This window comes from Rhinopithecus bieti, unplaced genomic scaffold, assembly GCF_001698545.2.
Source record: "Rhinopithecus bieti isolate Rb0 unplaced genomic scaffold, ASM169854v2 scaffold_68244, whole genome shotgun sequence".
In the NCBI taxonomy this organism is placed as follows: domain Eukaryota; kingdom Metazoa; phylum Chordata; class Mammalia; order Primates; family Cercopithecidae; genus Rhinopithecus; species Rhinopithecus bieti.
In genome coordinates this window covers 1,067,016-1,092,680 of record NW_016825829.1, presented here as the reverse complement: position 1 = coordinate 1,092,680, position 25,665 = coordinate 1,067,016, and the positions used below count along the sequence as shown (strand labels likewise).

The 25,665-nt window shown below is 42.4% G+C and overlaps 1 protein-coding gene across 4 annotated transcripts in view; it reads left to right on the top strand.

Moving 5' to 3' along the window:
• FAM193A (family with sequence similarity 193 member A) overlaps positions 1–25,665 on the top strand; it is a 144,454-nt gene that overhangs the window by 55,357 nt on the left and 63,432 nt on the right. For 2 of the 4 annotated variants that reach the window (XM_017863153.1, XM_017863154.1), the window contains exons 7-12: positions 5,853–5,930; positions 7,605–7,717; positions 7,858–8,100; positions 10,588–10,741; positions 10,859–11,038; positions 20,460–20,711. In XM_017863153.1, the coding sequence (XP_017718642.1) occupies positions 5,853–5,930; positions 7,605–7,717; positions 7,858–8,100; positions 10,588–10,741; positions 10,859–11,038; positions 20,460–20,711 (1,020 nt within the window). Of the gene's footprint in view, positions 1–3,101; positions 3,174–5,852; positions 5,931–7,604; positions 7,718–7,857; positions 8,101–10,587; positions 10,742–10,858; positions 11,039–20,459; positions 20,712–25,665 lie in introns of all 4 variants that reach the window. The other 2 variants (XM_017863156.1, XM_017863155.1) reach the window with 2 other exon arrangements.

The following is a 25,665-nucleotide window of genomic DNA, read 5'->3' as shown; positions in this document are numbered from 1 at the left end:
TGGTGTTGAACAGGAGATGCTGGCCTGTTGTAGTGAAGCTTTGAGTCTGGAAGCTTTTCTGCATGGAACTCCCACCTCCCTTTCTCCTGCGTTTGGTGTTTTTCTTCTGTAGGATTGACGCTGTTCACTTGATTCATCCCTGGTGGATTAGTCCATTCTTGCACTGCTATAAAGAAATACCTGAGACTGGATAATTTATAAAGAAAAGCAGTTTAATTGGCTCACGATTCTGTGGCTGTATAGGAAGCATGGCTGGGAGGCCTCGGGCAACTTACAATCATGGTGGAAGGGGAAGGGGAAACCAGCACATCTTACATGGCCGGAGTAGGAGGAAGGAGGGTGGGGAGGTGCTACACGCTTTTAAACAACAACCAGATCTCTTGAGAACTCACTATCACTAGAACAGCACCTTTGGGGAAATCTGACCCCATGATCCAATCACCTCCCACCAGGCCCCACCTCCAACATTGGGGAATACAGTTTGACATGAGATCTAAGCCATATCACCTGGCTTTCCCATCATGTGTCAATATAAGTTTCTGAGGTTATGAATAACTTGTAACCTTCAGGTGACTTCAGAAGAATAGTATAGTTAGTGATAACATAGGGGAAGAGATGGAACAGAAGGAAGATGAACCCTTACCGAGCGCTGGGCCAAACCCAGTGTGGCTAGAGCCTCACTACTGCTTCCTGGTGTTGCCACATCTGCCGGTGGCAGGAGGCTCCCGAGGGCCTCAGTCAGGCAGGCCTGTTGGGGTTTAGGTCAGCGGTGACCTAAGTAGCATAACATCCTGCCCCTAGGAGCCTGGGGTGCTGTCCTTAGTTCCACATGTGATGGAAATGGCAGATAAAGTTCTAGTTTCAGAGATTCATTTCTCCAATTGAACTATAACTAAATGCAAAAATGCCTTTAAGGAAATTCCTTTACTAAGACTGAAAAATCCTTTGGGAATAGTAATTTCTTGATGTATCTGTTTCTTGAAGTTAAACATTTATTTTGAACTATTATATATGGTATTATTGCTGTTGTTCCAGGAAAGATAGTATCTATGTAAAAATAACATATACATATTCTCTCTAGGGAGAAAATACAGTGTCACTTAAAAAGTAAAGTGTATTTCTTAGGTCGGGCGCGGTGGCTCAAGTCTGTAATCCCAGCACTTTGGGAGGCCGAGACGGGCAGATCATGAGGTCAGGAGATCGAGACCATCCTGGCTAACATGGTGAAACCCCGTCTCTACTAAAAAATACAAAAAACTAGCCGGGCGAGGTGGCGGGCGCCTGTAGTCCCAGCTACTCGGGAGGCTGAGGCAGGAGAATGGCGTGAACCCGGGAGGCGGAGCTTGCAGTGAGCTGAGATCCGGCTACTGCACTCCAGCCCCGGGCGACAGAGCCAGACTCTGTCTCAAAAAAGAAAAAAAAAGTAAAGTGTATTTCTTTAAAATTGCATGTTACATCGTTTTTACAAAGAGAAAACCAGTCTCTTCACTAAAGCAACCAGAAGATGATTTTTGTTTTTTGAGACGGAGTCTCTTTCTGTCACCAGGCTGGAGTGCAGTGGCATGATCTTGGCTCACTGCAACCTCTGCCTCCCGGGTTCAAGTGATTCTCCTGCCTCAGCCTCCCGAGTAGCTGGGACTACAGGCATGTGCCACCACGCCCGGCTAATTTTTGTGTTTGTAGTAGAGACAAGGTTTCACCCTGTTGACCAGGATGGTCTAGATCTCTTGACCTCGTGATCCACCCACCTCAGCCTCCCAAAGTGTTGGAATTACAGGCGTGAACCACCACACCTGGCCAGGAGATGCGTTTTTATTTTCACTCTCTTGTGAAGAAACCATGAGAAACAATCTGCCACTAATACAATTGAGGGAAATTGAACCACTTTAGTAACATCCAGAGAAGAATAGTCATTCTGGAACCACGTATGCATGGGTGGAAGGTTGGGGGGAGCTGAAAACAACAGAAATTTATGCTCACAGTTCTTGAGGCCAGAAGTTCAGAATCAGTATGTTAGCAGGGCTGTGTTCCCCTGAAGGCTTTGGGGGCAGCTGTAGTGACCCCTGGAGTTCTTGGTTTGTGGCCACTCCACTCTCCACTGGAGCCATTGTAATGCGCCATTTAATTAAAAACCTTTGAATGAACATTGGTTGCTTCTAATGAATAACATTTTAGACATTTTATACTGATTCAAAGATTTTAAAAGGTTGAATACGTGTAAAATAATTGAGTCTCTGTTCACAAATAAGTATGTATGTATGTGGCAAGAGAGTGGTAGGTTTTTGTTTGAGATGGAGTCTTACTCTCTCACCTAGGCGGTGGTGTCATCTCAGCTCACTGCAACCTCCGCCAGCTGGTCTCAAGCAGCCCTCCCACCTCAGCCTCCAGAGTAGCTGGGATCACAGCACACACCACGCCTGGCTAATTTTTTTGTTTGTATTTTTGGTAGAGACGGGGTTTCACCATGTTGCCCAGGCTGGAAGTTTGAAATCAATTATTTTTATGTTTGTTTTCTAAAATTCATTCTTTGTTGTTTGACACATACATAAGCCTGCAGGTACCCAAATTTGTCCCCCCCCCCAAAAAAAAAAACAAAAGACAAAATTTACCCAGAAGCTGTAGGAGTCAAGGAAGAGGTTTTTATTGATGTTATTTATCAAACATCTCTTACACTCTACACTAAGATTTTATAATAACTGCAGACATATACAATGAAAAGGGAGAATTGGCACCCATATTGAATCTTTCCATCCAAGAATATGGTATGTCACTCTTTTTTAAGGTTTTTTAAAATATCTTGTATTATGGTTTTATAGTTTGTAAATCTTGACCCATTTTCTGCCTCCATAGTCTGTAGTTTGAGGGGCTACTATGACCGGCATCTTGAGCGGGGAATGTGTGTTTAAAGCATTCATGCTGGAAACTGGGAAAATGGAGATGCCCTGTGACCAGTCGTCTTGCCAGATGCCGGCATTAACTCTTGTAGTTTTTGAATTGAGTCTTGAATCTGGGAGTCTAGGAAATCACAGTATCTTCTACAAATAATGATAGGTTTATCTCATCTTTTCCAGCATTTGTCCCCTTTTTTTGGCTTCCACTAGGACCTTCAGACCAGTGTGAATAAGAGCATTGATACTGGCACCCTTGTCCAGTCCTGGCTTCGAGGGGCTGCTGTGAGTGTTTCACCATGAAGTTTGATGCTTGCCATACAGACTTTTGATACTTTCTAGCAAATTAAAGAAGTTTACTTTTATTTCTAGTTTATTTAGGCTATCATTTAAAAAATAAAACAGGAAGATGTCAAAATTGGTGGTATGATTTTTCTTACATCAATTTTTATATGAATTAAGAGTTTAGGTTACCTAATTTTGAGACATTCTTGCATTCCTGGGATGAAACGCTAGTAGATCATGATATGTCATTCTTTATTCCATTATTAAATTTGTTAGCTGATACTTGATTTAGGACATGTGTGTGCGCGTGTGTGCCTGAGTGTGTGTGTGTGTGTATGTGTATTTGGATAGCTATATAAAATTATTTTTAGAGACAGGGTTTCACACTGCTGGCCAGGCTGGAGTGCAATGACGAGATATTAGTTCTCTGCAGCCTCGAACCCCTGGGCTCAAGCTATCCTCCCACTTCAGCCTCCTGAGTAGCTGGGACCATAGGCACGTGCCAGTGTGCCAGCTAAATTTTGGCTTGGCACAGTGGCTAACACCTGTAATTCCAGTACTTTGGGAGGCCAAAGCAGAAGGATCGCTTGAGCCCAGGAGTTTGAGACCAACCTGGGCAACATAGGGAGAACCCCATCTCTACAAGGAAAAAAAAGAAAATTAGTCAGGTGTGGTGGTGTGTGCCTGTGGTCCTAGCTGCTTGGCAGGCTGAGGTGGGAGGATCACAGGCCCAGGAGGTTGAGGCTACGGTAAGTTGTGATCACACCACTGTAGTCCAGCCTAAGTGACAGCGAGAGACCTTGTCTCAAAGATAATTTTATTTACAAACAAATGAAATTTTTTGTAGCAGTGGGGGTCTTGCCTTATTACCTAGACTGTTCTCAAATTCCTGGCCTCAAGTGATCCTCCCACCTTGGCCTACCAAAGCGCTGGGATTATAGGTGTGAGCCACTGCATCCAGCTAGGATTTTTATATGTATATTCTGAGGTATAATTGAGTTGTCTTGGTCTTTAAGGTCTTGTTTTGTATAAAGGTTGTGCTAGCTTCATAGAATGAATTGAGAAACTCTCTGCGTTTTTGCAGTTTTCAGGAATAGTTTAAATTTTCTGTCCCATAAAGGATTTGATAGAACCTACCGTAAAACTTTGGGGCCTAATTCATTTTTACAGGGAAGAATAACAAGAACTATAGATCTTGTCTGCCTTTTTCATGTATATGACATTAGTCTATCTCAGGTTTCCTTCTGTATCAAGTCAGTTTTACAAATGGAATTTGGCTCAAGAAGTTATCCACATCATTTAGTAAAGAGTTGTAAGCTCACACCTGCAGGGCTAGGGAGAGCCACAGAAATGGATGATATGGGGTAGAGCAGCCCCAGAGTTCCTGTGGTGCTCATGGCCATCACCACCCTCACCTTCGAAAGTGCCCTCAGTTGGGATAGGCCCTAGTGGAGCGTGGGGCATGGATAGTGAAGGCCACACCTGGGTGTGCGTGCATGTGTTCTCCTGTTCTGTGTTTGGGGCAGTCCCCACTTGGGTCCAGCAGTCTTCACAGGGCCACCAGAGCTGCCGAGTTGTCAAGAGAAGCCAGAAATCTGGATTATTAGGTGAAATCTCGAAAATTTTTAAAAAGAGGCATTGTGCAAGTCGGACAAAACAGCCCATGAGCCCCTTGTTTGCAGCTCTTCTTTAGATATTGCAAAGTATCAACTTAAAAAGATACTTTGTCTCATAGTTTAAAAAACAGCCTTCTGGCCAGGGAGCGCAGTGGCTCATGCTTGTAATCCCGGTACTTTGGGAGGCCGAGGCAGGTGGATCACTTGAGGCCAGGAGTTCAAGACCAGCCTCGCCAACATGGTGAAACACCGTCTCTAGTAAAAATAGAAAAACGAGCCAGGCGTGGTGGTGGGCGCCTGTAATCCCAGCTACTCAGGAGGCTAAAGCACAAGAATCGCTTGAATCCAGGAGGCACAGGTTGCATTGAGCCGAGATTGCACCACTGCACTCTAGTTTGGGTGATAAAGCGAGACTCAGTCTCAAAAAACAAAACAAAACAAAACAATCTTCATGTGTACCCATATCCTTTCTCAATCCTGGTTTTTCGTTTTTTTTTTTTTTTACGTTACCTTTTCCCCCTTTTTCAGCCTTGGCAGAAGTTTACAGAACCTACTTTCGGTTTTATTAATCACATTTGCTTCTCTGTTTTCTCAGTAATGTCTCTTTTTGCCTTGTATTCCTTCCTACTTCGTTAGTTTTGCTTTGCTTTGCTTCTTAAGACTCATGCCTGTTAATAGCTCTTCCTTTCCTGTAGTCTGAGCTCTTCGTGTGGCAGGACCAAGTTACCATCATCTTGCTTATTTCTAACACATTCAGGGCACATAATGGGCATTCAGTAGATAGTGAATGTTCATCCACTGTATTGACAGATTTAGTCAGAATATCTTAATTTCTCTTTTTAATGTTTATTCATCTCTTTCATGTGAGAAAAGTACTTGTGATGACTGAGTAAAACAAAGAAATACCTGTTAACATGTTTGTAGTATTGTATCTTTATCGTTTGCAGATGATGTTTCTCATATATATCATTTTAAGAAAGTCTCCTCGTGAAAATGTCTTGTATAATTGTCGCAGGTATTAAGGTTTTTCTTTTTTTTTCTTTTTTTTACATCCTCTTACTAGATGACAATGAAAACCAAGCAGCGCATGTTAACAGAAGACTGGGAGCTTTTTAAACAAAGAAGATTCATTGAAGAACAGGTAAGCTTGTCAATAAGAGAGGCAATTAAAGGAAGTAGAAATCTGTCCTGACAGCAAATGACTTCTCTGCATGTTGATGTGCTCTGTTAGAACAGCATTGGAGGACCACATTGGCATGTGCTGCCAGCATTAAAACTGTTCAAGATGGTGTTTTAATCTCAAGATAAACTAATTTTGTTCACCTATTTCCTTATTTTCCACATATGCCTCAAGAAAAACCCATGTGTATTGAGTGGCCTCTCTATCCCACAGCAGCCTTGGGTATTTTGCAAAGGATATTACCTGAGTCCCCATAGTCCCCTATTCGGCAGGTGGTGTCATCTGCAGTTTACATATGAAGGAGGGTGATAGGGTGAGGTTAAGGATGTTGCTTGATGTCCCAGAGCTGGGATGGGGGCCCAGCATCCCCAGACAGAGTGCTCAAACCTCCAGACAGTGCCAGGCACCGGTGGTGCCTTCAACATGGCAGCTGGCAGATCTGGACTCTCCCTTCCTCAACTTCCTGGCAGTGCCTCCTCCAGGCAGGTTTGTGCTCCACTTTTGCTGGTGCTGTTTGGCAGAACTTGCTAGCAACATCCTGTATCTGGTCTTGAGGCCCTTGGCTTCATCTGGAAACTTGGCTTCCCCTGATCTCCCATCCACGTGCCACACCGACTCTCTTCCTGTTCTCTGCCACTTGTCTCCATCTCCTTTACGAACTCCAACTTCATTGGCCTTTCTGCAAATATTGGTGGTTCCCTGGCCTTGACCCCATGCCTGTCTCCACATTTACATGCTTGTGGTCTCCTCTGGGCACCACAGGTATACAGATGGCACCAGTGTTTTGGCATGCTCACCTCTTCCCTTTCCCCATTCTGCATGTGTCCTGTGTTTTTGTTGTTGTTGTTTTGAGACAAAGTCTCACTCTGTCACCCAGGCTGAAGTACAGTGGTGTGAACTTGGCTTACTGCAACCTCTGCCTCCCAGGTTCAAACGATTCTTGTGCCTCAGCCTCACGAGTAGCTAGGATTACAGGTGCCAGCCACCACGCCTAGCTAATTTTTGTATTTTTAGTAGAGATGGGATTTCACCATGTTGGCCAGGCTGGTCTCAAACTCCTGACCTCAGGTGATCCGCCTGCCTCTGCCTCCCAGAGTGCTGGGATTACAGGTGTGATCCACCTTGCCTAGTCATCCTGTCCTTTTGTGTGGCCCTTCCAGCTGCCACCTGTCACATTGCCAGAGTGGGTCCAGAGTTCTTCTTTGAAGTGCAGATGCTCACCTTGTCTGTTGGAAGTTGAGGCGCCATTTCGTCAATAGCTCCCAGGCCCATCCCTTGCCTTCCACGTGCCAGTTTTCATTCCTACAGCTCTGTTCTCAGTACCTTGCAAGTACCAAGCACATGGCAGACAGGGTAAAGGCCGGGTGTCTGCAGCAGGTGTCTGCTGTAAGGGCGCACTGCAGCATGTTTGCTGAAGACAAAAGCGATTAGGGTTTCCCGGTACCTGAGCCCTTTGTGGCTCAGCCCCCTGCTTGCTACCACCTCCAGGTCTGCTGCCCCTCTGTTCCTGGTCCTGTCCCGCTGAGGAAGCAGTGTCTGTGAACATGATACATGTTAGCAGAATTACTGAAAAATAACGAGCCATGTCTTGGGGAAGGGTCTTGCAAGATTAAAGCATTTTAAAATTTCCTCTAGTTAACCAATAAGAAAGCAGTTACTGGCGAGAACAACTTCACGGACACCATGAGGCACATGTTGTCGTCCCGGCTGAGCATGCCTGACTGCCCCAACTGCAACTACAGGAGAAGGTAAGCCTGGATTGTGGTGCTGGCGCGGCGGGCCTGTGAGACCTTCACTGGGCTGAGTGGAGGCCCAGAACCTACCCTTAGGAGCATGGTCTAGTCTTCTGCATTGGCTGGCTTGGTAACTGTCCTTAATTCCTGATCAGATGTGCTTGCGATGACTGCAGCCTTTCACACATCCTCACGTGTGGTATCATGGACCCCCCCGTCACTGACAACATCCACATTCACCAGCTCCCACTTCAAGTGGATCCTGCTCCTGACTATCTTGCTGAGAGGAGCCCGCCCAGCGTGTCGTCTGCAAGCTCAGGGTCGGGCTCCAGCTCTCCCATCACAATTCAGCAGCATCCCAGGCTCATTCTCACAGACAGTGGCTCCGCGCCAACTTTGTAAGTTGTGACTTTGTAATAAAGTTTCAGAAATTTAAGTCGTCTAGTAATGAGAAACACATACAATAATGTCCACAGAAGTATGGACATCGTTATTGTGCTTTTCGTGACCAGGGACCCTGAGGTTTTTAAAGCAACTTTTAAAACATGAAATCAGTAAACCCAAACTTTTAACACTGTTTATCTGAAAATAAAAATGGTAAATTAATAAAGGCCAGTAAAGAAAAAACGTGTTAGTATGCAGAGAAGAAGTGTCTCTAATTCTGGCTTCACATCTCCTCATTCTCCTGGGGGGTGACCAATCCGCCATCCGTCCTGTCTCTCTGTCAGCCCAGCACTCTTGCTTGTTTCACGTCTTGCTACAAGACTCAGGTGATCACTTTAGCAAAAGCAGTTGAAGGTTTCTGTTTCTCATGTTCCCGCATGATGAGAAGTGCGTTTTGTATTAGCAGGGTGACTGTGCAGCTGTCACGAATTCACATTGTAGTTGGCCGGCCCCAGATTTCTTCGCGGTTGTGACCCTGTCATTTGGGGAGGCTTCACGTGCCGATTTCCAAAAGGGTTGTGCATGAACGTATGTAGTTGCTAAAGTCATCTTGGGTTTAGTTTACATGTATCGTGGAGCACACAGGCATCATGTTCCCTGTGGCGGTGTGCAGTGGGAGAGATTGTTGTTCCTGACCTTGGCCGTGCAGCGTTTCTGGGATTTCTCTGACCAGCTGACTTGTGTTCATTCCCTCCGTCTGGATTTCTCATGGTGACTGGCGTTTTCCTTCAGTCTTTCCATTTTCAATTTGGGCTTGTTCTCAGACAAAATAATTCTTAAAGGACTGGTCTAAACTCACTGACTCTCTTCGTACAAAGATTGCAGGCTGCTGTTTATTGCCTTAGAGACACTGTGTTCTCTCCAGGGCACAAGAAAGAGTGTAGACATTTTTGCAGCTGGCTGCTATCCAACTTCTTACTGAAACATAAAAATTAAACATATATAGCCTAATGAAAATTGAAGATGGAAAATGTCATCCCTGTTCATTTGTCACAGCTGCTGATGTCAGTTATGGTCTCTTGTGCCACACGTGGTAGTGGAAGAAATTGGCTGTGAGAGCCTTTCTCCTTGGGCTGGAACTGCCCATCACCAGTTACCAGGAGGCTAGGTTCTCAGGGCATCTGGGCCTTCAGCAGCTTGTGATCAGTGTCTTCCAAATGTAAACTATGATTTGAAAATCGCCATTGTTATCTTTTGATTTATATTGTCTCTTTCTTGGTGCCTTTTCTAAGTTGGTTAAAAAGAACAATGTGATTGTAGTCACTGTACCACAGTACTTTTTGGACCTTATGGGTTGGATATTTGTGGAGCTAGGGCTAGTGAAGCCTCCTGCCATCACATGGAGCAAATGGCTGAGTTACTTCACTAGAACCTCAGTTTTCTCGTCTGTAAATGGTGCTGGTGGTCATCCTCAGGAGTGTGTGTGAGCGTTGGCCAAGGCAGTGTCCCAGGTGCAGTGGGCCTGCAGGAAGCCCTAGGACTCTGCACCTTGTAGGTGCTGTTTGTACTTCCCTCTGGTGAGCTCCAGACTCTAGCACGTTACTTGTAATGTGTTGAAAAGACACCTGAATTTGGTAGTCCTGGACACTCTTCACTCATTGTAGGAAGTGAGATCACAATGAGTTCCTAGGGTTTTGCCTTCTGGAGGTTGCTGTGTGCCCAGGCTGAAGATGGACTCAGTGCATGTTTTTGTGGACCTTGGAGCATCTGTTTGCACTGAGTTTGAATGTGCCAGTTCTTTTAATGCACCAGAAGATTATACATCTTAAGTAGTCTCTGTAGGCTAAAGCCTTGAAATCTGTTTAAAATTAATTTCAGTAAATTTTTCATTTGCCTGTTGCTTAGATGTCTTGCTAAAGCTGATGTTTAATTGTGATCATTAGTGACCAGGCCATGACTGACCTTAAAGCAAAAAAAAAAATAGTCTTCTGTTACATAAGTGCCTTTAAAGTTTTGTTCAACTATTTCTGAAAATTTCAGCCCTAAGTTGAAAAAGCAAACACTAAACAGCTAAGGTTAAAAAAGCAAACATTAAACACCTAAGGTTGCCATCTGTACCCCTAAATTGTGTTGGCTTGGGAGTAGCAGAGAGACTAGTTTTATACCAGCACTCTTCAGGTCAAATGGAAACGTTATGTCAATCAGTCTGGTTAAATTTTTGTAGTTTCCTTGATATTTCTACTTTTGGAGGTTTTTTTGTTCTTTCAGATGTTACATTATGTTATGTTAATGTTAATTAACATTAGCAAATGTTAATCTTCCAAGCATTTTTGTCTTGTTCAGGTTACTAAGACATGTTAGTAGCATGAATGATACTTAACTGATACTCTTTGTAAATGAAAGCAGTGATCTGTCCAGGGAATATCTGTGCTTAGTGACTGGTTTACTCACCGTCCTTCACAATTGGATGACCTCACAGTGCCCATCTCTGCTTGTATCAGTTGTAGTGATGATGAAGATGTTGCACCATTGTCAGCCAAATTTGCTGATATTTATCCACTGAGTAATTATGATGATACTGAGGTGGTGGCCAACATGAATGGAATCCACAGCGAATTGAATGGTGGTGGGGAAAACATGGCCCTGAAGGATGAGGTATGGACATGGCTTCTTCGTAGCAGCAATAAATGACATAAAATGATGGTCTGACATTTTAATTTTTTATATTACTATGTTTTGAAAAGTGCAAATTATAAACGATTGTCTTTAAAGTCTCCTCAGATAAGCAGTACCAGTAGTAGTTCCTCAGAAGCTGATGATGAAGAAGCAGACGGCGAGAGTAGTGGGGAGCCCCCAGGGGTCCTGAAGGAAGATGGAGTGCTGAGAAGCAGGAGTCCCGGGACAGAGGAGAGCAAAGCAGACAGTCCACCCCCATCCTACCCAACACAGCAGGTAGGACTTTGCTTTCTGTTTTGCCAAGTATCTCTTTTTCTGTGTATATTTTTTCTAAACATGAACATTACTGAATACAAAATCATTCTGTTTCCCATAATTTCTGAAGGTTAGAACTGAAGAGAATCAAGGCATACTTACAATCTCCATTTGAATCTTGTTTTTCTTGCTCGAATATCAATCTGGATTTCGCAACACCCCATAGCAGCTCTATGGAGGCCTTTTTTGTCTGTATAGAAGCAAAGAGAGGAGTTAAAAAAAATAGTGGAATATTAAAATTTCAGGAAAGATTTGTTTTTCCTATTCATTATCTGTGTTTCTGTTAGCCAAAGGCGAGGGTACCTTATTAGCCTTTTTTCTCAGAATTTCATAAATAGATGCTTAACCAGTTTTTGGCCAGACACAGTGCTCACGCCTGTAATCCCAGCACTTTGGGAGGCCAAGGTGGGTGGATCACTTGAGGCCAGGAATCCAAGATCAGCCTGACCAACGTGGCAAAACCCCGTCTCTACTAAAAATACAAAAATTAGCTGGGCGTGGTGGTGGGCACCTGTAATCCCAGCTACTTGGGAGGCTGAGGCATGAGAATTGCTTGAACCCGGGAGGCAGAGGTTGCAGTGAGCCAGGATTGTGTGCCCCTGTACTTCAGCCTGGGCGACAAAGCAAGACTCTGTTTAAAAAATAATAATAATAATACAATAATAATAAGCAGTTTTTAAATGAAAGAACAAATGAAGGTCAAAGTGCTTGACTGATTTATTAGGTAATATAAATGTAACACTCAGATGGTAAAGGTGATGTTGAAAGGTCTATCTGGGAAGTCTGAACACATCTCCTTACCAGTTTTTTCTTCTATGTGTAATGTTTTTGATGTCTTATCCAAGAACACTTTGCCTAACACAACACTGTTTTCTTTTAGAAGATTTATAATTTTAGTTCTTAGATTCTATGGTCCATTTGACTCAACATTTGCTTATTGTGAGGTGAGGGTATAATTCACCTTTTCGGCATAGGTAGATATCCAGTTGTCTCTGTACTGTTTGTCAGAAGTACCCTATTGAATTGCCTTGGCCATTTATTGAAAATTTATTGAAAATGAATGGACTATAAATGTAAGAGTTTATATTTGGACATTCCATTCTATTCATTTTATCTCTGTGTCGGTCCTTACACCCATAGTGCATTTGACAACTGCTTTATGGTAAGTTTAGGAAAATGGGATAGGGTCTGCCCTCCAGCTCAGTACACCTTTCTCTCTCTCTCTTTTTTTTCTTTGAGACGGAGTCTCCCTCTGTCACCCAGGCTGGAGTGCAGTGGCGCGATCTTGGCTCACTGAAACCTCTGCCTCCCAGGTTCAAGCAGTTCTTCTGCCCCAGCCTCCCGAGTACCTGGGACTACAGGTGTGCCCTACCACGCCCGGCTAATTTTTTGTGTTTTTAGTAGGGACGGGGTTTCACTCTATTGGCCAGGCTGGTCTCGAACTCCTGACTTCGTGATCCGCCCACCTTCGCCTCCCAGAGTGCTAGGATTACAGGCGTGAGCCACTGCACCTGGCTGGTATACCTTTTTCAAAATCGTTTATGCTGCTGAAAGTTCTTTGCATTCCCATATAAATTTTAGGATCTACTTGTCAACTTCTACAAAAAGCCTCCTTGGATCTTGATAGGGATTGCATTGAATTCTTAAATATATATATTTAGAATTCTCTAGTGAAATCCTCTGGATGTGGTTGTGGTCTTTTATTTGTGGGATGATATAGATCAGTTTAGGGAGAATGCAATCCTAACAAAATTGAATCTTTTAATCTATGAATATGCTTTTTCTTTCCATTTATTTAAGTCATCTTTAATTTTTCTCAGCAGTTCTAAAAAAATTCCAGTCTTTGTGTCTGGAATGTGTAAGTATTATGTGTTTTCATTCACAGTAAAAGGTATTTTCTAATTTTGATTTCCAGCTGACCATTGGTAATACGTAGAAATACAATTGGTTTTTTTATATTGGTCTTGTGTTCTGCAGCTTTACTAAACTTGTTTATTCTAGTAAGATTGGTTTTTTGTTGTTGTTGTTGTTTTGATAGATTACTTTGGATTTTCTATATACAAGATCATGTTGTCTGCAAATAAAGTTTTAGTTCTTCCTTTCCAATCTGGATGCAATGCTTTTAATTTCTCTTCCCTTCCCCTTCCATTTCCCTTTTCTTTCTTCTTCTTTTTTTTTTTTTTTTTTTTGAGACGGAGTCTCCCTTTGTTTCCCGGGCTGGAGTGCAGTGGCCTGATCTCAGCTCACTGCAAGCTCCGCCTCCTGGGTTTACGCCATTCTCCTGCCTCAGCCTCCCGAGTAGCTGGGACTACAGACGCCCGCCACCTCACCCGGCTAGTTTTCGTATTTTTTAGTGGAGACGGGGTTTCACCGTGTTAGCCAGGATGGTCTCGATCTCCTGACCTCGTGATCCGCCCGCCTTGGCCTCCCAAAGTGCTGGGATTACAGGCTTGAGCCACCGCGCCCGGCTTCTTTCTTCTTTTTAAGAAACAGAATCTCACCCGGTCACCCAGGCTGGAGTGCACTGCTGCTATCATGGCTCACTGCAACCTCAAACAGCTGAGCTCGAGCAGTCTTGCTCCCTCAGCCTCCCGAGTAGCTAGGACTACGGGTGTATTACAACTACAGGCATGCGCCACCATGTCCAGCTTAAAAAAAAAAAAACATTTTGTAGAGATAGGGTCTCACTATGTTGCCCAGGCTGGTCTTGAACTTCTGTCCTCAAGCGATCCTCCCATCTCAGCCTCCCAAAGCTTTAGGATTATCGGTGTGAGGCACCACACCCAGCCTGGATGCTTTTACTTTCTCTTTTCTTTTCTTTTTCTTTTTTTTTTTTTGAGACGGAGTGTCGCTCTGTTGCCCAGGCTGGACTGCAGTGGGGCTATCTGAGCTCACTGCAAGCTCTGCCTCCCGGGTTCATGCCATTCTCCTGACTCAGCCTCCTGAGTGCTTTTAATTTCTTACTCTTACCTTTTTGAGCTAGCTGAAAACTTAGTACAGAATAGAAATGTTGCAAGCAGACATCTTTGCCTTGTTCCCAGTCTTAGGGAAAAGCATTTAATCTTTGACCACTCTTTAAATGTGATATCAGGTGCAGGTTTTTCATAGATGCCCTTTATTGGGTTGAGGAAATTCTATTCTACTCCTAATTTCTTGAGTTTTTTTCATGATTTGAATATTGAATTGTATTGAATTGTATTGAATATTGAATTGTTTGGTTTTTCAAATGTCTTTTCTGCATATATTCGTATCTTGTGGTTTTTGTTTTTTATTTTGTTACCATGGTGTGTCACATCAGTTGATTTAAGGATATTAAATCAACCTGTGGTCCTTGGGATAAATCCCACCTGGCGGTTGTATATAATCCTTTTCATATGTTCCTGAGTTGGTTTACTAATATTTTGTTAGGATTTTTGCATCTGTGATAATACTAGTAAAATATATTGGTCTGTAGTTTCCTATCTCTGTGATGTCTTTGTCTGACTTTGGTATCAGAGTAATACTGGCTTCATAGGATGAGTTAGGAATGTTTTTTTCACCTGTTTTCTGAAGGAGTTTAAGATTGAGAGTTCTTAAATATTTGATAGAATTCACCAGCAAAATCCTATAGGCCTGGTCTCTTTTTGTGGGAAGATCTGTAATTACTAATTCAAGTTTCATGTACTTGGAATAGGTCATTTCCAATTCTCTATTTCTTATTGAGTGAATTTCAGTAATTTTTGTCTTGGTAGGAATGTACTCATTTAAGTTGTCTAATTTGTTGGCATAAAGTTATTCTATTCTGTTGTAATCCTTTTTAATTCTGCAGTGCCTGCAGTGATGTTAATTCTTGATTTTGGTAATTTTATCTTCCTTTTAATGGCTTCAGTCAGTTGGGCTAAAGATTTGTCAATTTCTCTGTTTTCTTTTCTGTGTCATTGGTTTCCATTCTGAAATTCATTATTTCTTTCTATGTTCTTTGGGTTCGGCTTACTCTTCCTTTTCTAGTTTGTTGAAACAAAAGCTTAGATTATTGATTTTAGAGCTTCCAAATTTATTGAGACTTGTATATGCCTAACATACGGTTTACCTAGGCCGTGTTCTATGTGTACTTGAAAATAATTTATATTTTGCTCTTGTTGTGTGGAGTGTTCAGTAAATGAAAGTTTGATCAAGTTGGTTGATGGCATTGTTCAAGTCTTCTATATTGTCTTGGTCTATTCAGGCTGCCATATAAGGACAGTAATCCCATTCCTGAGAGTAGAGCCTTCCAAAGTCCTTATCACCTAATACCATCACTTTGGAGGTTAGGCTGTCAACATATGAATTTTGGAGGGGCACAGATACTCAGTTCATAGTATATATTCTTACTGATTATCTGTCTGGTGGTTTTATCAGTTACTGAGAGAGGCATATTAAAGCCTTCAAGTTGAACTGTTGGATTATTTCCTTCTCCTTTCAGTTCTTCCTGGTTTTGGTTCATGCATTTGGGGGTGATGTTATTGAATTATTATGATAGCTCCCCTGATGTATTGCCCCTTTTATCATTATAAAATGTTTGTCTACTAGTGTTGCTTAAAGTCCGTTTTATTTGTTGTGTTTTGTTTTTTTTTTTTTGAGACGGAGTCTCACTCTGTCACCCAGGCTGGAGTGCAGTGGCCGGATCTCAGCTCACTGCAAGCTCCGCCTCCCGGGTTTACGCCATTCTCCTGCCTCAGCCTCCCGAGTAGCTGGGACTACAGGCGCCCGCTACCTCGCCCGGCTCGTTTTTTGTATTTTTTTTTAGTAGAGACGGGGTTTCACCGTGTTAGCCAGGATGGTCTCGATCTCCTGACCTCATGATCTGCCCGTCTCGGCCTCCCAAAGTGCTGGGATTACAGGCTTGAGCCACCTCGCCCGGCCCCGTTTTATTTGTTAATATAGCCACTCCACCTTCTTGGGTTACTGTGTACATGTTGTATTTTTCCATCCTTTTACTTTCAGTTTCTTTGTGTCTTTGGATCTAGAATTTATCTAACATCTTTTAGTTGGGCCTTGCATTTTTATCCTGTGTATGTCATTATCTGCCTTTTAAAATATTAAACAAAATTTTTAGTGCACCATTTTAATTCTTTTGTTGATTCTTTTTTAAATTTTCTTAGCAGCTGCTGTAGGGTTACAGTATGCATCTCTTGTGAATGTTGGTGTAAAAAAATGAACAAAAATTAAAATACAACATGTGTCTCTTTTTTTCTTAGAGACAGCGTCTTGCTCTGTTACACAGGCTATAATGTGGTGGCATCGTCATAGCTCACTGCAGCCTCAAACTGCTGGGCTCAAGCAGTCTTCCTGCCTCAGCCTCCATAGTAAGCTGGGACTATAGGCATGTGTCACCATGACCGGCTAATTTTTAAAATTTTAGTAGAGACAGGGTCTCCCTGTGTTGCCCAAGCTTTGTCTCAAACTCCTGACCTCCAGTGATTCTCCCGTCAGGAACTCCCAAAGTGCTGAGATTACACTTAACCACTGTACCCAGCCACAATATGCATCTTTTTTGTTGTTGTTTTTTGATACAGAGTCTCGCTCTGTCACCCAGGCTGGAGTGCAGTGGTGCAGTCTTGGCTCACTGCAACCTCTGCTTCCCGGGTTCAAGTGATTCTCCTGCCTCAGCCTCCCAAGTAGCTGGGATTACAGATGTGGATCACCACACCCTGCTAATTTTTGTATTTTTAGTAGAGATAGTGTTTTGCCACGTTGGCCAGGCTGATCTCAAACTGGTCTCAAATGATCCGCCTACCTCAGCCTCCCAAAGTGCTGGGATTACAGGTGTGAGCCACCATGCCTGGCCACAATATGCATCGTAATTTATCACAGTCTACTCCAGGTTACTACTGACTTAATTCCAGTAAAATATACAAAATGTCTCCACGGTAACTCCATTTTCTTCTTCCTCCTTTGTACTATTATTGTCCTATATATTATTACATTTGTATATGTTATAAATCAATAATATGTTTTAATTACTGCTTTATACAGTTTTATAATTTCTAGAGCAAATAAAAGAGAAAAATAATATTTATACAGTGCCAGCTGGCCTGCCTGCCTGCCTGCCTTCCTTTTCCTTCCTTCCTTCCTTTTTTTTTTTTTTTTTTGTTGTTGTTTTTGTTTTGTTTTGAGACAGAGTCACACTCTGTTGCCCAGGCTAGAGTACAGTGGCACGATCTTGGCTCACTTCAACCTTCGCCTCCCAGGTTTAAGCAGTTCTCCTGCCTCAGCCACCCGAGTAGCTGGGATCACAGGCAAGCACCATGGCACCTGGCTGATTTTTGTATTTTTGGTAAAGATGACGTGTCGCCATGTTGACCAGGCTGATCTCAAACTCCTGGCTTCAGGTGACCTACCCGCCTTGGCCTACCAAAGTGCTGGGATTACAGGCGTGAGCTACCACACCTGGCCTGTATTTATACAGTGTTTTCTATTTGCTAGCTGGCTAGTCATTTCTGGCATTCTTCTTTTTAAATTTTGCCGAATTTAAGTTACCACTTTGTTTTTACCTTCCTTTAGTATGTCTTACAGGACTAGTTTGCTTGCAGTTAATCCTCTGTCTTTTTGTGTAAATATCTTTATTTGGCCTTCATTTTAAAAAATAGACTGGGTACGGGGGTGGCTTACGCCCAGCACTTTGGGAGGCTGAGGCGAGTGGATCACCTGAGGTCAGGAGTTCGAGACCAGCCTGGCCAACATGGTGAAATCCCATCTCTTCTAAAAATACAAAAATTAGCCAGGCGTGGTATCATGTGCCTGTAATCCCAGCCACTTGGGAGGCTGAGGCAGGAGAATTACTTGAACCCGGGAGGCAGAGGTTGCAGCGAGACAAGATCGCGCCATTGTACTCCAGCCTGGGCGAGAAGTGAGACTCTGTCTCAAAAATAAATAAATAAATACATAAATACATAAATAGATAAATAGATAATAGAGTGGTTGTTTTTAGGAGTAGCTTTAGATTCACAACAAAGTTGAGTGAAAGGTACAGAGATATTCTATGCCCAGTGTCCCTACACACAGCCTTCCCCACTATCAAATTCTACACCAGAGTGTTACTTTTGTTACAGTCATCAGGTGTCAGACTGTTAGAACAGTCAATTCTCCTGGCAGCCTGGCTTTCTCAAGAAGGTGTTTTAGTAGGGTCTGGGGTCATCCTAGGGACTTGGCCTTGGGCTGCAGGAAGCCTTAGGTGGTCATTGTGTGCCAGAGTTCTGCAGCTCTCAGTATCTCTTTGTTTTTATCCATCTTAAGGTTCACTGAGCTTGGATTTGTAGATCGATGTTTCTCATCACATTTGGGGAGTGGAATGTCCGGGTGTTATTATTTCCTTCGGGGCTGGGTTCTGCACGTGCTGGAGTGCTTCGCTGCTCTCCACGGGCCTCTGAGCATCTGCGTACTTTCCCCTCGTCTCTTCTCTCTGTTCTTAGATCAGTGCCATTGCTCTTCTTCAAGTTCACAGATGATTTTTCTGCCATTTTAAGTTTGCTTTTGAGCCCCTTTAGTGAAATTTTGGTTTAGCTGTTGTACTCTTCACCTATAGAATTTATAGTTTACTGTTTTTTTGTTTCTCTTTTTTTATGGTAATTCCCTATATGTTGAATCTTTATTTTCATATTTTCCTTTAATTCTCTGAACATGTTATAACAGCTACTTTGACATCTTTGTGTGCTAATTTAATATCAACCCACTCCTGTTAACCGTTTGACTATTTATTTCCTGCTTGTTGGTCACATAACTTTTTTTTCCAGACAAGGTCTTGCTCCGTCACCCAGGCTGAAGTCCAGTGGCATGATTACAGCTCACTGGAGCCTTAAGCCTCGACCTCCTGGGCTCAAACAGTCCTCCCACCTCAGCGCCCCAAGTAGCTGGGACTACAGGCACACACCACCATGCCTGGATAGTTTTTGTACTTTTTGTAGAGATAGGATTTTGCCATGTTGCCCAGACTGGTCTCGAACGCTTGGGCTCAAGTGATCTGCCCATTTCTGCCTCCCAGAGTGTTGGGATTACAGGTGTGAGCCACTGCGCCCGGCCTAGGTCATACTTTTATCTTTGCTTGTCTCATAATTTTTTTGTGGAAAACTGGACATTTTAAACAATGTAATAACTTTGCATTATCATTTTTCCTTTGAGGGTCTTTTGTTTGTTTCTTTGTTTTTATTATTTCCTGCACTTCAGTTGCAGGATCTGTATCTCCCACATTATGTGGCTATGGATATCTCAGCTCACGTCTTCTCTTCTGCTTTTTAGCTTGGCTTCGAGAGGTCTGCCCTTTGTCCGCCTGGCTGATTGGCCAGCTGATGATTTGGGCGAAGGTTGCCCATGCACTTTGAATCCACAGGGGCTCCCCTATTGGTTGAGGCACTGTCGGCTGTGGGGTGAATGCGCTCAGCGTTCAGCCAGTTCTCAAGCCCCTGTTGGCACCTCCCTCCAGCCCCTGAGGTGTCCTCAGTGCATGCTTTCCTGGTCAGCCAGCGAGTTGTGGACAGTTTAAGAAGCCCTTCTGTGGCGCTCTCATTTCCAGGGTTCTCCCTATTAGATTTCCGTCTCCTCTGCCACTCACCCAAACTGGGACCTCAGTCTCATGGGAACAGAGCTGCAGGCTTCCCTATTTATTCCCTTCTGAGTTCACTGCTTTTACTGCTTCACCCTCTGCCTGACCAGGCTGCTGTTTTTGGCAGCAGGGTTGGTTTGCACTGGCATCCCTGCAGTCACAGAACTCCTGTGCCCGCTGCAGACTGAGTACAGGTGCAGGAAATGGAAAGGGTCCCAGACAAGAAAGTCTGGCAACTTGCTGTTCTTCCCTGAAGTTCTAGCTGATTTACATGAATAAATGTGTCTCAGTATTTTCCTTGGGCTGATTTCCAGAGCCTCAGAATGGTTGCCTTTGACAATTGTGTTCAGTTTTACATTTGCCCTGAGGGAAAGGAGCCACTGACCTCTTCACTCCACCATATCCATAACCGGAAGTCACATCTCTGCTTTGTTTTGGAGAATTTGTGTGTAACCATTTAGAAGCAGTGTGAGCCCAGTGGAGCACGGCCATCCCTTCTCTGTCGTCTTCACCAGTTCCCTTGCTCCTGCTCACATGTGGGAAGTGAAATTTTCTGCATTAGGCGTAGGATGCAGAACCAGTGGCTCTACCTGAGTCTGTCTGTGGAATGAGGTACACCTTTCTTCTCTGTGCAGCTTCTTCAGTCCCAGTCTCTTGGGGTCCCTCCTTTTCCTTGCATGGAAGGCCCTGGTCAACTCAGGGTGTCAGGAAAAGCCCACTTACCTTTGCATTTGCTTTGTAACTACTTGGCAGAATGTGACTGACTTTAATTCATACCATTTATTGTTTCACTAAATAGGTTTTTTTTTTTTTCTTTCCTCTTAGGCTGAACAAGCTTCAAACACTTGTGAATGTCATGTTTGTAAACAAGAAGCTTCTGGACTGACACCGTCTGCAATGACAGCTGGAGCCCTTCCTCCTGGCCATCAGTTCATGAGCCCAGAGAAGCCCACACACCCTGCACTGCACCTTTACCCTCACATCCATGGACACGTGCCTTTGCACACTGTTCCACACCTGCCACGCCCTCTCATCCACCCCACCTTGTATGCAGCGCCCCCCTTCACACACAGTAAGGTAAGTCAGGGCAAAAAGGGTCTGAAAGCTCACTCTTCACTGAGATCCTGCAGGAGTACGTAGTCAAACAAACAGAAATCTGTGAATTAGCAACTTGCGTAGGATAGCATCTGCTCTCAGTAGGAAGGTCTGCAAGTGTTTCCTTTCACCATAATCTCTTAAGCCCTGTAATTTTGAACCTTTACAGTTGTAGCAATCATTAAAAACAACTGTGAAGATCATAGTCCTTTTATTCAGAATTAAATAAAACAGAAGGATTTTTCAGGTGACACGTCTAACAGGTTAACCCTAGGGAATACTTCCACAGAAGACCAGTTATCTGCTTGTGATCTTCCAGGGCTTGCTCTTTTTCTTAACGTGATAGATAAAATAATGTGAATATAACATGAGTCCTCTAACACTGGCTGGACTCTATGGGGTCTAAAATGACTATGCTTCTTTAGCATTTAGAAATACACAAGCCTAAATAAAGGAGGAGCCCTAAGTGTGATGCCACAAAATTATAATGCCCTGCAGGTTATGGAGCACTGGGGAGGGGAGGGTATAGACAGGAGAAGCTGCCAGAAACCCAGTGTGAAGAGCCCATTCAGGAAGTGGAGTGAGGATCTAGAAATAAGTTGATTTTTATGCATTTCTTCTAAGAGAACCTCATGTGTTTACTTAGTATCATAGCCTTTACAGCGAAATTTTTAGGCTGGTTTCATTCTTTGGACCTTAGATGGTTTTGCCTCTCTAGTTATTTTGAGCTTACGTTTATCAGAATGACTCACTGTAATTCTGATTGTTTTCTTTTTTTTTCTTTGTACCAGTTATTCTTGTCCAAAGGTAGCTCTGATCAATCAAAAATAAAATTTATTTCAAACTCTTAATTTATTATTTAAAACAATGATTTTAAGCTGGAACAGAAAGGGAGGAGGACATGACATGGAATGATTTTTTCCAGACCACATTTTTTCCAAACACGTGTGTGTTTTCTCCCCTCCAGGGGTCACTGTAAAGTGGGGTACATGTAGCCCATAAGTGAGCTTTGTTGTCTGTTTGCTAGGGAGAGGCACAGGTGAAAGATTAACAGACACAGGTTTAGAATAGAGTGTAATAAGTTTGTCACATCTATTGTAATTACTTGACACAGCCATCCAAATTCATGCTTAAATTTTGTTAGATTGAATATTACTCAGTTTGAGCATTTAATGATGTCTTAATAATAGAATGCTTTTTAATAGCATTTTTCAGGTGTATGGTCAGAACTAGGCTATCTTTATGGTCCGCCTGGTTTGTAGCCTGATTTTCTCTGGGTGTATGTGTAAAGTTAGGAAGTTTTTCACTCCTTGCTATTGCCTGAATAGAGGTCTGTTACCTAGTTCCGAGAAAAAATAATATTCTGTTATATATTTTGCTGGTGGAAGCTATTCAAGAATTAGTTCCTAAAATACTCAAGTAAAATAGTAAAATTGATTATTACTAAAGACTGGGGCCCCTTTGGTTAAAATTGATTATTTTCCCTGGCTTTTGGCCTTTTCTCAGGAAATTAGAGATCTATATATGGGTAAAAGAAGAAAAACATATTTTAGGAGCATCATTTGTGTCTATTATCTGTTCTTTTGATACTTGTTAAACTTTAATCATATAGAAAGATTAGAAAAGCAAATATGGATAGAAAAGCAATTATGAAGGTCAAGCCATATGCGGTAGAAGTCGTATAGAAATTTAGAAATTTATAACTAAATGTTATTTCTACAACTTTTGTCAACTGAAGACTATTCACTGATTCATTTAAAATATGTTATGTGGTGGCCATTATTATGTGGAAACATAAGATACAATTATCAAAATATTTCATTTGCATCTGGTATGAAAATGTTCGTTACTGTAAACAGACTTGAATTGTCACTTACCAGGTCTTACAAGATTAGTTTGTGTTATTTGACTTAGTTTGACTTAGTTGGATGCTGTGACCACATCTGTGCCTAAATGCATAATGCATTAGCAGCCCTGAAGGGGTCTCCTGGTCCACCAGCGAGTTGTGGACAGCTTGAGAAGCAAATGAGCTGTATCAGAATAGCACAGATTTCAGTGACATTGGAGGACATTTCAAAAAGCAAACGAGCTGTATCAGAATAGCATACATTTCAGTGATATTGGAGGAAGTTTCTTAGAGATAATCAACAGGAGGATTGTTGGATAAGAAGTTCTGAATGTAGGGAGGCAGAAGGTGGGTGCTTAACGTGGAGGGGGCCTTGTGTGCTTCTGACCTGCCACTGTGTCTGCCATCACTTTTGCATTGTTGGGGCCTTGGGGAGTTCCTGCTGTGCTGTGGTCACAGTTGTTGCCTTTTAAGACGTTATGTCATTGTAGTTGTAATTCTTTTAATTCATATTTTTGGCATTGTAGGTAAATATTTAGTACCTAAAATGTTTAGCATGAGTACTATGAAAAATTTATTTTCTGGCCAGTTGTGGTGGCTCACGCCTGTAATCCCAGCGCTTTGGAAGGCTGAGGTGAGAGGATTGCTTGAGCCTGGGAGCTCAAGACCAGGGCAACATAGTCCTGTCTCTAAAAAAAAAAAAATTCTTGAAATTAGAAAGACTTGAAGACTAATTTCTATTTTGAAGTGTCTTCATACCAGTGACGTATTGAATTTATATATTGAGCATAAGTTATTTGAAAGTTCAAAGTAATTGCTGAGAAAAATACAGTAATGAAATACTACATAAAATAAAAACTGTAAGTGCCAGAGCATTTAATTTCCAAATACTTGGGGATCTCCTGACTATCTTTTTGTTACTGATTTCTACTTTAATTCCATTGTGATCTGAAAGCATGCAGTGTATAATTTCTGTTTTTTTGAGTTTATTAAGGTATGTTTTATGGCTCAGAACATGGTCTGTTTTGGTGAATGTTCTGTGTGAGCTTCAGAGGAATATGTGTTCTACTGTTGTTGGATGAAGTGGTCTTCAGATGTTCGTTATGTCCAATTGATTGATGGTGCTCTTGAGTTCTGTCAGTCAGCAACTATGTTCTGACTGATTCTCTGCCTGCTGGATCTGTTCATTCTGATTGAGGGCTCTTGAAGACTTCCATTGTAGTAATGGATTCATCGGTTTCTCCTTGCACAGTTCTATCAGCTTTTGCCCTGCAAAGTTTGATGCTTTGTTATTAGTGGCACACACATTGAGCATTGTTATGTCTTCTAGGAGAATTGACCCTTTATCATTATGTAATGCTCCTCATTACCACTGGTAACTTCCCTTGCTCTGAAGTCTGCTCTGCCTGAAATTAATATAGCTCCTCCAGCTTTCTTTTGGTTAGTGTTAGCATGGTATATCTTCCTTCATTGCTTTACTTTTTGAAAAGATTTATTATAGTAACATATGCATAATATAAAATTTACAGTCTTAACCATTTTTAAGTGTAGGGTTCAGTGGTCCGTCTCCATAACTCTTTTCATCTTGTAAAACTGGAGGTTTTTACCCACTAAACAATAACTCCACTTTCCCCCAACCCTGGGCATCAATCATTCTACTTTATGTCTTTATGATTGTGACTATTCTAAGTACCTCCTGTACATGGAATTGTACAGTATTTCTCTTTTTGTGACTGGCTTATTTCATTTCACTTAGTGTAATGTCCTCAGCATTTATTCATGTTGTCGCGTATTGCAGAATCTCCTTCCTTTTTAAGGCTAAACAATACTCATCATATAGCTGTACCCTATTTTGTGTCTCCGTCAGTGAACACTTGAGTTGTTTCCATACAGTAGCTACTCTGAGCAGTGCTGCTGCAAACATGACTGTGCAAATATTTCAGGACCCTGCTTTCAGTTGTTTGGGGTGTGTACCCAGAAGTGGAATTTATAGATCATATGGTAATTGTATTTGTAATTTTTGGAGGAACTGCCACCGTTTCCTACAGTGGCTGCACCATTTTACATTCCCACCAGCAGTGCACAAGGGTTTCAGTTTCTCCACATCCTCATTATCACTTGTTATTTTCTGTTTTGCTTTTTTAATAGTAACCATCCTCATGGATGTAAGGTGGTATCATACTGTAGCATTGTAGTTTTGATTTGCATTTCCTTAGTGTTGAGTGATGTTGGCATCTTTTCATGTGCTCATTGACTGTTCGTGTATCTTCTTTGGAGAAACGTCTGTTCAAGTCCTTTGCTTGTGTTTGTATCAGGTTTGTTATTGCTGTTGCATTTTAGTTCTCTCTGTATTCCGAATATTCGTCCGTTATCAGATAGATGATTTGCAAGCATTTTCTCCCATTCTGTGGGTTGACTTTTGACTCTGTTGATAGTGTCTGTTGATGCACAGCGGTTAACAGTTTTTCATGCAGTACGATTTGTCTGTTCTTTGTTGCCCGTGCCTTTGGTGTTACATCCAGTAAATCATTGCCAAATCCAATGTTGTGAAGCTTTTGCCCTCTGTTTTCTTCGAAGAGTTTTGTTCTTTGCTTACATTTAGGTCAGTAATCCATTTAGTTCATTTTAAAATATGGTGTTAGGTAAGGGTGCAACTTCATTCTTTTGCATGTGGATATTCAGTTGTCCCAGTACCATTTGTTGAAAAGACTGCCCTTTCCCTATTGTGAAGGATCTTGCCATCCTTGTCAAAAATCATTTGACCATATATCTGAAGTTTCATTTTTGGGCTTTCTGTTCTGTTCCATTGGTCTGTATGTCATGCTGATACCACACTGTTTTGATTGCTATATCTTTGCAGTAAGTTTTGAAATCAGGAAGTGTGAATCCTGAGTCCACCAGGTTTGGTGGTTTTTGTTTTTTGTTTTTTGTGTAAAGATTGTTTGGGTTGGCTGAGCGCAGTGGCTCACACCTGTAATCCCAGCACTTTGGGAGGCCAAGGTGGGTGGATCACGAGGTCAGGAGATCGAGACCATCCTGGCTAACACAGTGAAACCCTGTCTCTACTAAAAATACAAAAACTTAGCCAGG